The 13,400-nt window shown below is 41.5% G+C and overlaps 1 protein-coding gene across 1 annotated transcript in view; it reads right to left on the bottom strand.

Annotated features, from left to right (window-relative positions):
* The window catches only part of LOC126212713 (protein shuttle craft), a 283,723-nt gene that overhangs the window by 90,182 nt on the left and 180,141 nt on the right, over positions 1-13,400 (bottom strand). The window contains exon 14 of the mRNA XM_049940125.1: positions 2,553-2,752. Coding sequence (XP_049796082.1) covers positions 2,553-2,752 — 200 coding nt within the window. The remainder of the gene's footprint in view (positions 1-2,552; positions 2,753-13,400) is intronic.

Genomic DNA, 13,400 nt, shown 5'->3' with positions numbered 1-13,400 from the left:
TAACAGCTGTAGCCCTACAGAATGTTGGAGCCATTGAGACAGCAATTTTGAACGACCAGTGTGCGCAACTGTGAATCTTATCACGGCACTTCAACACTACGTATGGTGTGGTGTACGATACTACTCACGACACGAAATTTATTAATGTTACTACTTGCTGGGTGCCTAAGAACCTGACAGACAACCACAAAGGCCAGCGAATGATAACAATCGCCGAACAATGCTTTACTTTAAAGAAGGGAATGACTTTCTGAGAGAAATTGTCACTGGTGACGAGTTATGAGCATACAAATATATGCCCGAAACCAAGCGGTCCTCTGTGGAAAGAAAACATGCTGGTTCCCCAGTATGAAAAAAATTCAAAGTGACTCAATCTTCTAGGAAAGTGCATGTGACAGTGTTCTGGTATATATAAAGTGTGGTATTGGTGGACTTTGCTGAACACAGAACCACTTTGAATGCTGCAGCCTACATTAAAACTTTGGTGGTTGAACTTTTTCATGACTGTCCTTGCCCCCATGTCGCTGCTCGTTTGTGAGAAAAATCGCCAAATTTGGATGGGAGGTGCTCTGAGTATTCACCATACAGTTCAAACTTTGCACCGTCAGACTTTCATCCGTTTGGTGCTATGAAGAAATTCCTGGCTGACCACTGCTTTGTGACAGATGTGGAAGTAAAATCAACATTCTGCAGATGGCTATACTTCAACTAAACATCCTACGAACAGGGCATATTCAAATCAGTACCGTGACGAGGAAATGTATTGACAATATTGGTGACTGTGTAGAACAAGTAAGTAAAATATGTAAGTTCATTTGTGATTTTTTGTTTTTGTTTTGTTACGTATTAAATTTTCTGGTAACAAAATTACTGCATGTTACTTTCCGATCTTCCCTCGTACAACTTGTCCAGAAACCAGACAGCAGTTATAAGAGTTGAGGTTCATGAAAGGGAAGTAGTGATTGAAAAGGGAGTGAGACAGGGTTGTCGCGTATCCCTCATGATGTTTAATCTTTTCGTTGAGCAAGCAGTAAAAGAAACGAAAGAGAAATTTGGAGTGTAAATTAAAGTTCAAAGAGAAGAAGTAAAAACTTTCAGGTTTGCCAGGGACATTGAAATTCTGTCAGAGATAGTGAAGGACTTGGAAGAGCACTTGAATAGAAAGGGCAATGTCTTCAAAGGAGGATATTAGATGAACATCAACAAAAGTAAAACAAGGATAATGGAAGGAAACAGAACACTTAAAGTACTAGATGAGCTTTGCTATTTGGGCACCAAAATAACTGATGATTGCGTTCGCCTCAAAAATCTTCGAGGCAAGCGGCACGTGAGAGTAATGTAAGTGCTAGTAGCGTGCTACGCTTTCTGAAGAAAGGCAAGTTTCATGTGTACATTCCAAGCTGGTGCAACAGCTAAGTGACGACAATCCAGATCAAAGGTTAGAATTTTGTGAATGGGTTCAGGAGATGGTGAGACATGAACCGGGATTTATGGGTAGCATAATTTGGTCGGATGAAGCCCAATTCAAACTCAATGGAACTGTCAATAGGCACAATTGTGTGTACTGGGCTGAAGATAATCGACACATTCCAGTTGAAAATGCTGTGAATTTGCCTGGTGGAAATGTGTGGTGTGGTTTGTCTGCAAGGGGACTCATTGGGCCTTTCCACTTTGAAGGTACTGTTGCTGGAGAAACGTACCTAACAACATTTGCTGAGTCCATATTCCATGCCATTCGTGCATTATACGATAACGATGAGTTTTATTTCCAACAAGATGGCGCCCCGCCGCACTATCATAGGGACGTACGAGCATACCCGGATCACAATGTCCCGGGCAAGTGAATAGGACGCAGGGGATCAATCTAATTTCCTTCACGCTCTCCAGACCTCACGCAGCTGGATTTCTTCTTATGGGGCACAGTAAAAGATGAGGTGTACAAACGTAAACCACGTAACCTGGACACACTGTGGAATGAGATTCAGGCGGTGTGCGCAGAAATCTCATCGGACAGTTTGGTACGATGTACGGAATCAGTGGTGACTCGTACTCAGAAATGTATTGAAGCTGAAGGCCGCCAGTCTGAACATTTATCACATTTGAAAAGTACATTTATTTTTTCCAATTGGACTTTTAAGCTTTCCATTTACAGAAATTTAACATTGTAGAACAGGAAATAAATTTTTTATGACGCTTCAAAGTGCGTATACATTTTTTTGACGCACCCTCGGAGAGCTGCATCAAATCAGTCTTCGGACTGAAGACCACAACAACGAAATATGAGATGAATAATGATAATTATCCATTACACAAAAGATAGTCTGATATCATAGAGGGGCCTGAAGACAGAGTAACATAACACAGACAGAGTAACATAACACCAAAGTCAACTGCTAATAAGATTAGACCTATAAATATAGCTGAAGGTGTCATCCCTAGTAAATAATGATGTAAAGGAATATCACAGAAGGGAAGGGCCTGCAAGGTCTAGGCTACAAACTTCAGAACTGGGAAGCCTAGAGCCAGTACTACTCGCCCCCGTCCAGACGTACCTCGTGTCCACCGTAGCACCAGCGCTGCACGAGCACCGTGCAGGGCGGGCAGGTGGGCTCGGAGTGGCAGCTGTGAAGCGGCGCGTGACCGCAGGGGTGCTCGCGCGGGCACGGCCGGTCGCAGGTGGGGCGCCGCGTGCCGCACGGGACCGGCGGCTCGATCACCTGCGCCCCGCACTCGCACGTCAGCTCGTCGAAGCCTGCAAAATGAGGAGAAAGCCTGCAGAATGTGGAGATGCTCCAGTGTAGCTTGTAATACTGGGTGATCAAAAAGTCAGTATAAATTTGAAAACTGAATAAATCACGGAATAATGTAGATAGAGAGGTACAAATTGACACACATGCTTGGAATGACATGGGGTTTTATTAGAACCAAAAAAATACAAAAGTTCAAAAAATGTCTGACAGATGGCGCTTCATCTGATCAGAATAGCAATCATTAGCATAACAAAGTAAGACAAAGCAAAGATGATGTCCTTTACAGGAAATGCTCAATATGTCCACCATCATTCCTCAACAATAGCTGTAGTCGAGGAATAATGTTGTGAACAGCACTGTAAAACATGTCCGGAGTTATGGTGAGGCATTGGCATCGGATGTTGTCTTTCAGCATCCCTAGAGATGTCGGTCGATCACGATACACTTGCGACTTCAGGTAACCCCAAAGCCAATAACCGCACGGATTGAGATTTGGGGACATGGGAGGCCAAGCGTGACGAAAGTGGCAGCTGAGCACACGATCGTCACCAAACGACGTGTGCCAGAGATCTTTCACGCATCTAGCAATATGGGCTGGAGTGCCATCCTGCATAAACATTGTACGTTCCAGCAGGTGTTTCTCAGCCAGGCTGGGGATGATGCAATTCTGTAACATATCGGCGTGCCTCTCACCCATCACGGTAGCAGTTACAAAACCAGAATCACTCATTTCCTCGAAGAAAAAAGGCCCTATAATGGTAGATGTGGTAAATCCAACCCATACCGTGACTCTCTCGTCGTGCAATGGAGTTTCCACGACAGTTTTAGGAATTTCAGTAGCCTAAATTCTGCAATTGTGGGTGTTGACAGACCCTCGGAGCATGAAATGAACTTCATCGGTCCACGACACGTTACTCAACCAATCGTCATTTTCCGCCATCTTCTGAAACGCCCACACCGCAAATGCCCTCCGCTTCACAAAATCGCCAGGTAACATGCCGATGGATTTTGTACGGATAGCATCGGAGGGTAAGCCTAAGTGCCAACCAAACAGTAGTGTGTGGAATGCCGGTGCAACGTGCAACTGCACGAGCACTGACTTCCCCGTGCATAGACGACCCCACTACAGTCTCCATTTCTTCCTGAATTGTCTCTGCAACATTACGTCTTGTGCTCGGTCAGCCACTACGGGGTCTATCGTCTAAACAACCCGTGGCTTCGAACTTCGAAATCATTCTCGCCACAGCTGCATTTGTCAATGGACCTTCACCAGTTCGAATCCCCTTCCTATGTTGATAGGATCGTAACGCTGAACTAGCACATTCCCCATTCTGATAATGCAACTTCACTAAAAGCACCTTTTCAGGTCAAATCAACATGCTGTGACTGCTGGCGCATCTGATTCTCTCTCTCTCATTACATTTCTTTTTATACACAATTGTCATGCCCAGTCACTGAGATTTTGCTGTCCAGCGCCATCTGTCGGACATTTTGTGAACTTTTTTGTTCTAATAAAACCCCATGTCATTCCAAGCTTGTGTGTCAATTTTTACCTCTCTATCTACATTATTCCATGGTTTATTAAGTTTTCAAATTTATACTTACTTTTTGATCACCCGGTATATCTGAGATATGGGACTTAGGTTCAGTGGGAGATTGGTCTATTCATTTTACTTCACGGTGCAGAATTGGTAGGTTACAATGATTTGTGTCATCCTGCCACATCCAAAAACTCAACTGTTAGTAAATTTTTAATTTACCTTATTTAATTGCAATACAGAATTAAAGTTCTTGATTTAAGTAGGAAACATTTTGTGCTCTTCTCTGTTTAGTATTGCTATTAGTTTCATGTGCATTGATGATTGGTTCTATAAACTGCTGCATCTAGTTCATTTAAAGTACTGTTGTTGAGGGGCATATGTTACTGTTTGCTATCTCACTGGCCATTAGCCTTAGCACTGCTTTTTGCTTTATTATACTGCTTGATGCAATAATGCCTAATTAGGCTGGGTACCGATATTAATACGTAATATTACAACTTGCTTTTGTGCTGGGAGAACGTCTGTTCCTGTCCCACCTCTTTACTGTTGGCTATACTCTGCTGGAGTGTTTCAGAAACAAAGCCCATTCCGATTGTTCTGTTCCCATTAGGTTATCTCATGGTCACAACTTTCTCAAAAATTGCTCACAGAGTTTTAATGTTAGCCTCGACAGACTTTTAAGGTGGTCGATGTTACCATTACAAGCTTTTGCTGGGAGATGTCACTGAAGGAGATACAAGCCAGGCATAGAGAGTGTCAGGTGATGACGATTTGTCAGGACAGCAAAATGTTCCAACATGAAACAGTCTATACACTTGTATGATGGGTAGTGATGTGACCAGACTGGAAAGTGAAGAAATACAAAGAAATTTATAAATGAGAGCACGCAGCAATCAGTTGTCCTTTTTTTTGCGGGTTTTATTATGCAAATCAAGATTTCAGCTAGTTCCTAGCTATTATCAATGCACCATTTTTTTAATCTCTATGCATGTTGGTTCCCTGTTGTTTGGGCATCAGTCACAGTTTCTCGAGTATTCAAAGAACGGTGACTGACACCCGAACAACTGGGGACTAACATGCATCGGGATTAAAAAAATAGCGCATTGATAATGGCTAGGCACTAGCCGAAATCTGGATTTGTAAAGTTTAAAGAAATGTTTAATCTAAGTCAAAACATCTCAATTGATGAAGGAATGATAATGTAATGGTACAATGATGTGCTGTTGTGAATAAGACGACGGACAGTGAAGTAGAACAGTTAAGAATTATTGCTGATTAACTTTTACATTAAAGTGTGACACGTATTGTTCATCTGAGAGAGACTGTTGTTGGTTGGTTAGATTATACTGCTCAGTGAGTATTGTTGTATAATTGAAAGGTTCAGTATGTGCATATCTGGTAAGAGAGACTTAATTATGTAATTAAAACACGCACTGGCCATAACTAATTCTGTGACGGAGTCTGACATTTATGGAAGTAAAACTTATGAAACCAAATGTGTGTGTGTGTTTCGACCACATTATTGGTTGTAGATAGTGCTGTACCCACCCATATTTACAGCACATTTTTCACCGTGATAGTTGCCGCTGCCGAACTACAAGCTCACAAGTTGAGTATTTCTGGTCAATTTTAAGGCAGACTATGCCATCCGGCGACACCACAGTGGTGTTGTGAGCACAGTATCGCGCAGTGGCCGGCAACAGCACGTTAGTATCTTTTGCATTCTGTTGGTGTTTTGTTTAGGTAACAATAAGATACACATGTCAACAAGTGTTTTGTTTTTATAAGTACTTGTGCCCTTTCATCATGGCAGATTAAAGAGCCAATAGGATTATTTACGATGAATGCGCAGATGTCTTGTCTGATGTTCCGGACGTCTTGGCCGATTGGGAAGAAGACACTGGATTTAAAAAAAAAAAAAAAAAAAAAAAAAGTGAAGCAGAATCGTAGGAAGATAGTGAAATATGTCCAAGAAGAATTCGGCGAATGCTACGGTTGCCAACTGATTGGGATGAATCACACGAAGAAGACAGTGCACAGTGGTCAGACTTTGATTTAACGAGGACCAATAATAAATCTAAAGGATCCCCAGGTCCAAACATATTTCCCAAAGATACACATAGTGTCGAGGATATTGTACAGTTATATATTGGGAACGAACTATTTGAATATATTAACAATGATACCAAAAAGTACTACAGTCAAAAACTGCAATAGAAGGAAACTGGATTTTAAAAAATGCCAAATTTGTCGACGTTATAGGACCCAAACTTAGAAAATGGTTTGGACTTGCTATCCTTATGGGAATTGTAAGAAAAGCAAAGATCAATGATTATTGGTCAACGAATCCATTGACAGACACACCGATATTTTGCAAAACGATGTCCTGCAACCGATTCAGACAAATATTATAATTTTTACATTTTTCCGACAGCAACTATAAACTGGATAATGCTGACCGGCTTCTCACAATGCAATTCATAATTGGTTATTTTTCCAAAAAGTTTAAAGAAATGTTTAATCTAAGTCAAAACATCTCAACTGATGAAGGAATGATATGGTGGCGTCGCCGGTTAAATTTTAAAGTTTACAATCTGTCAAAAATTACGAAATACAGCATACTCATTCAGATGATGTGTGATTCGAGTACAGGATACGTTAACTCATTCAAGATATATTCCGGCGCTAGACAGCCTTTAGCAAAAACAGCGATGGAACTATTGACTTCTTCCGATGGAAAGTGGCATCATCTCTGCATGGATAATTATTATAACAGTGTAGAACTTGCAAGAGAAGTTACTTGAAAAGAAAATTCGAGTTTGTGGAACAATACAGCAAAATAAAGGATTTCCGGAAAATTAAAGCACGCAAAAGTCAATGTGTGTGAAGCTTGTCATCAACGGAAAGGTGACAAGCGGCCGGCGACAATCCAAGTAATTCGATTTAGAGCTACTGGCACCAAGCGAATAAATTTGTAAGAGACGTGCGGGTGGCAAAGTGTTAACAACTGGACTAAAAATGGAGCCATCGTCAGTGCAGTACATTCCTAAGTACTATACAACAAGGCAATTGCACAGTGACGACTGTATCTGTCATTCTATGTAAACACACATGTCACGGTGACGGGTATGCCCCTCATTGAACGTCAATGAGCCGATATTACTATGAATATAATTTTGCGAAAAATTAGGTCTAATCTCATCTGTCCCGAGCCACAAACCACTTCAAAATCTGTGAAAGAAAGATGCCTCGATCAGAGAATACAACAAGATCATAGCAAACTCTGGACTTCTGACATTCCTGATTTCGGAATCCACAGGCTATGTTCAAGGCATCCCTCTCTTGCACTTGCAAATAACCTCACAGGGATTAGTGTCAATTATTGGAAGAGAGAATAGCTCCAAAATGACCGGCACCATGCCAAATATTATCTTGTAATACTGAGGCTGTCCATCATTTTCACCAACACTACAAGATATGGTCAACTCTCCACCGAATGAGAGCAGATAAGGACGACTTGCAGATTTACTTTTCAAATGGGGAACGCCAAAATGTGACACTGTTGCACTGAGGCAGACTATCCAACATAATAGGGAAAAAGATAGTGCCAGGACATACAGAGGGAGCTATGAGGAATTCCTGATGGCAACCCCAAAATTCCACCAAATTTATACAAGCACTAGATGTTTGTATGTGATTGGTAATAATTTAATGTAATGTAATCCAACAACGAAATGTATGAGGGTTGACTGAAAAGTAATTCCTCCACCTTCTTTTTTTAACAGTTGGCAGCATTGGTATGCAGCATGTACTGGCTTGTTCCATAGCCTCTTCTCTACAGCTCCAGTTGGTGGAAAGCCTTAGAATTGAAAGGTTGTGTTGTTACAGTGTGAAGTATGGAACCCTGCGCAGAAGGTTGGTCAATGCAATGTGCAGTCACTGAATTCTTGACAGCAGAAGGTGTCACCCCAAAGGAGATTCATCAGAGAATGAAAACAGTTTATGGTGATTGTGTAGGTGTGAGTACTGTGCATCACTGGGCGAGTAAGTTTAAAGATGTTGAGGCGGGAACATCTGACCTGCATGACAAACAAAGAAGTGCACGTCCTGTGACAGCAACCACAGAGTTTCACTAACAAAATGTTGACAGATCGATTCAGGACGATTGTTGTATCACGCAAATAGAAATTGCGAGCACAATCGGCATTTCACAAGAACGTGTCATCACATTATTGTTTTGCTTGGCTATCAGAAGATCTGCGCATGGGTCCCACAGCAGATGGGTGCCACTGCACCAGAACTTCGGAGACCGAATCTCACCACCGTAAGGCATCTTCCACACAGTCCTGATTTAGCACCGCCTGATTTCCGATATAATGAAAGACGATCTGCAGGGATATCATTTTGCTTCTGATGAAGACGTCGAGAGAACTGTAAAGACTGTGGTTGTGGAAACAGAGTGTCGACTTCTTCCTTGACAGCTTCAGAAAAGTTGTTCATCGTTGGCAAAAATTTATCCAATTGGCCTGTGGTTATGTAGAAAAGTGAATATTGGTAATTAAAGATCACATTCTAAGGATTATTTCTGCATTTGATTTATTAAAATATTCCCATTCAAATCCAATTAATGAAGGTGGAGGCATTACTTTTCATTCAACCCTCGTACTTAGATGCCATATGCTAAATAAAATACATGGATATTTCTCCAGATACAGTACTCCATTATACAGGGGTAGTGTTCCAATGCCATCGTCACATTGATTACTCCGTAATACACGTAAAACAAAGCACGGAACTATAGACACAGAAATGCTGAATGAAACGTGTTTGGCTGTCAAGAGAGCCATGCATGATGCCTTCAATGACTACCACAGCAGAATATTGTCACGTGACCTTTCTCAGAACCCAAAGACATTCTGATTGAATGTAATGAATGAGACATGAACTGAAAGTGAGGGAAACAAAGAAAAAGCTGAAATGCATACCTCAATTTTTTCCAAAGGGAAACCCATGAGAATTGCCCCAATTTAATCCTCATACCATCGGAAAGCTGAACAAAATGAGTATTAGTGTCAGATATGTTGAGAAACAGCTGAAAACATCGTAGCCCTATGGAATCCCTATAAGTTTTTTAGTGAATTTGGAGCTGAGTTAGCCCCTCTTCTAACAATAATTTATCGTAGATCCCTCAAACAATGAACTGTGCCCAGCTCTTGGGGGAGGAAAAAAAGCACAGATCATTGCCATCTAGGGTGGCAGAAGTGATCCACATAACTACCATCCAATATCCCTGATACCAATTTGTTGCATAATCTTAGAACATATTCCGAGCTCAAGCATAATGAGATATCTTCAACAGAATGACCTCCTCAATGCCAACCAGCATAGATTCCGAAAACATCAATCATGTGAAATGCAACTCTCACTTTTCTCGCATGACATACTAAAAGCTAAGGATCAAGTCAACCAGGTAGATGCAGTATTTCCCGGTTTCCCAAAAGCATCTGATTCAGTACCACACCTATGCTTATTGTCAAAAGTATGATCATATGAGGTATCAAGTGAAATTTGTGACAGAACTGAGGACTTTTTGTATTGACGACAGCATGTTATCTTGGATGAGTGTCACTGTCAGATTGAGAAGTAACTTCAGCCCCAGGGAAGTGTGTTGGGTTCCTTGCTGTCCATGTTGTATATTAATAGTAAAATCAGGCTTTTTGAAGATGATGCAATTACCTATAATGAAGAGAGAAGCTGCATAAATATTTAACCAACTCCTGACAAGATTTCAACATAGTGCAGAGATTGACAACTTGCGCTAAATGTTCAGAAATGTAAAATTTTACACTTCACAAAACTAAAAAAACTGTAGTGTCTTATGACTATAATATTAATGAGTCACTGCTGGAATTGGCCAACTCATGCAAATATCTCGGTGTAACACTTTGTAGGGATATGAAATGGAATGGAATGATCACATAGGTTCAGTTGTGGGTAAAGCATGAGGTAGACTTCGGTTTATTGGTGGAATAGAGGGGAAGGGCAATCAGTCTACAAAAGAGATTGGTTACAATTGCTTACAAATCACTCACGAGACCCACTCTACAATGTTGCTCAAGTGTGTGGGACCCATACCAGATAGGACTAACAGGGGATATCGAATGAACACACAGAAGGGAAGCACAAATTGTCACAGGTTTTTATGATCCATGGGAGAGTGTCACAGAGATACTGAAGGAACTGAACTGGGAGACTCTTCAAGACAGACGTGAAATATCCTGAGAAAATCAAAAGTTTCAAGAACTGACCTTGAATGATTACTCTATGAATTTACTACAACCCCCTATGTATTAGAATAATTACTGTATCCACAGAGGCATTCAAAGAATCATTCTCCCTGCACTCCACACGTGGTTGGAAAGGGAAGAAAGCCCAATAACTGGTAGGGTGGGACATACCCTCTGCCATGCACCTCATGATGGTTTGCAGAGTATAGATGTAGATGTAGATCCCCTCTCTGTAGCGTTCCTCCAGAAGTGGTGCCAAGTACCCACCCACAGCTGCAATGGCTTCTTGACTGGAATGAAAAACACTGACCCACAAGGAATTTCTTCTGTTCTGAGGATAGACGGAGGTCCCTGGCACAAAAATCTGGAGGATAGGGTGGGAGTTCCAGCACTTCATAGTGCAAATTCCTCAGTTTTCCCATTGCCGACAGCTTTTGTGGACAGGTGCATTGTTCTGATGGAAGATAATTTTTTTTCTTCTTTATGTCAGGTCTGTTTTCATTAATGCTTGCATCTAGTTTTGTTAGAAGTTGAGAACAATATTCTTCCATTACGATTTTACCTTTTTCAGGACAGTTGAACAACAATCGACCATCCACATCCCAAAACACCGATGGCACTGTCCTTGCCTCCTTTGCAGCTGAAGAACTGGCTTCTATCCACTGCATAGAGTACTGCTTGGATTCGGGAGTGTAGCATTGACTCCATGTTTCATCCACTATCACGTATCAACACATAGAGTTTCTTCTGTTTTTCTTAAAAAAGTGCCAAGCACTTTTGAGAAAGTGTTGTGTGAACTTATTAGTGACCGCAGTGAGAAAACGTGCCACCTATCTTGCTCAAAGATAGTGCAAGATGTGACCAACACGTTCCTTTGATATGTCTATAGCAACAGCAATTTCACGCATCTTTACATGCCGATCTTCCGAAATCATATCGTGCACTTTGCTGACAATTTTTGATCTGCTTGCATTGTTTGGACATCCTTTGCGCGGATCGTCCTCGACAGCCACGTTTAAACTCTGCCACCCATTTCTTTTTAGTGAAATTGAAGGTGAATAGCCTCCACACAAATTTACAAGCTGCAAACGAATTTTGGTCAGTGTTACAACTTCTTTTATCAAGAATTTAATCACTGCATGATACTTGATTTTTCCATTTTCAACATCACACACACCACAGCTTCAAACAACTGCCTACAGTCTGCTGGCTGGAATACATCTACATCTATATTGTTACTCTGCAAGTGCCTGGCAGAGTGTTCATCGAACCATTTTCATATTACTTCTCTAACATTCCACTCTCGAATGGCTTGTGAGGAAAAGGAATACCTAAATCTTTCTGTTCAAGCTCTGATTTCTCTTATTTTATTATGATGATCATTTCTCCCTACGTAGGTGGGTGTCAACAAAATATTTACACATTCGGAAGGGAAAGTTGGCGATTGAAATTTCGTAAATAGATTTCACTGCAAAGAAAACTGCCTTTGTTTCAGTGAGTGCCACCCCAACTTGCGTATCAAATCAGTGACACTCTACATCTACATGATTACTCTGCAATTCACATTTACGTGCTTGGCAGAGCGTTCATTGAACCACAATCACACTATCTCTCTACCACTCCACTCCCGAACAGCACGCGGGAAAAACGAACACCTAAACCTTTCTGTTCGAGCTCTGATTTCTCTTATTTTATTTTGATGATCATTCCTACCTATGTAGGTTGGGCTCAACAAAATATTTTCGCATTCGGAACAGAAAGTTGGTGACTGAAATTTCGTAAATAGATCTCGCTGTGGCGAAAAACGTCTTTGCTTTAATGACTTCCATCCCAACTCGCGTATCATATCTGCCACACTCTCTCCCCTATTACGTGATAATACAAAACGAGCTACCTTTCTTTGCACCCTTTCGATGTCCTCCGTCAATCCCACCTGGTAAGGATCCCACACTGCGCAGCAATATTCTAACAGAGGACTAACGAGTGTAGTGTAAGCTGTCTCCTTAGTGGACTTGTTGCATCTTCTAAGTGTCCTGCCAATGAAACGCAACCTTTGGCTCGCCTTCCCCACAATATAATCTATGTGGTCTTTCCAACTGAAGTTGTTCGTAATTTTAACACCCAGGTACTTAGTTGAATTGACAGCCTTGAAAATTGTACTTTTTTATCGAGTAATCGAATTCCAATGGATTTCGTTTGGAACTCACGTGGATCACCTCACACTTTTCATTATTTAGCGCCAACTGCCACCTACCACACCATACAGCTTCTAAATCACTTTGCAACTGATACTGGTCTTCGGATGACCTTACTAGACGGTAAATTACAGCATCATCTGCGAACAACCTAAGAGAACTGCTCAGATTGTCACCCAGGTCATTTATATAGATCAGGAACAGCAGAGGTCCCAGGACGCTTCCCTGGGGAACACCTGATATCACTTCAGTTTTACTCGATGATTTGCTGTCTATTACTACGAACTGCGACCTTCCTGACAGGAAATCACGAATCCAGTCACACAACTGAGACGATACCCCATAGGCCCGGAGCTTGATTAGAAGTCGCTTGTGAGGAACGGTGTCAAAAGCCTTCCGGAAATCCAGAAACACGGAATCAACTTGTGATCCCCTGTCGATAGTGGCCATTACTTCGTGCGAATAAAGAGCCAGCTGCGTTGCACAAGAACGATGTTTTCTGAAACCGTGCTGATTACGTATCAATAGATCATTCCCTTCGAGGTGATTCATAATGTTTGAATACAGTATACGCTCCAAAACCCTCTCCCCTCTCACCCCTGTGGTGCGATAACACGAAACGGGCTG

The sequence above is a fragment of the Schistocerca nitens genome, chromosome 11 (genome assembly GCF_023898315.1).
Source record: "Schistocerca nitens isolate TAMUIC-IGC-003100 chromosome 11, iqSchNite1.1, whole genome shotgun sequence".
Classification (NCBI taxonomy): Eukaryota; Metazoa; Arthropoda; class Insecta; order Orthoptera; family Acrididae; genus Schistocerca; species Schistocerca nitens.
The sequence above is the reverse complement of the archived record's forward strand: the minus strand, read 5'-3'. Positions and strand labels throughout refer to the sequence as shown.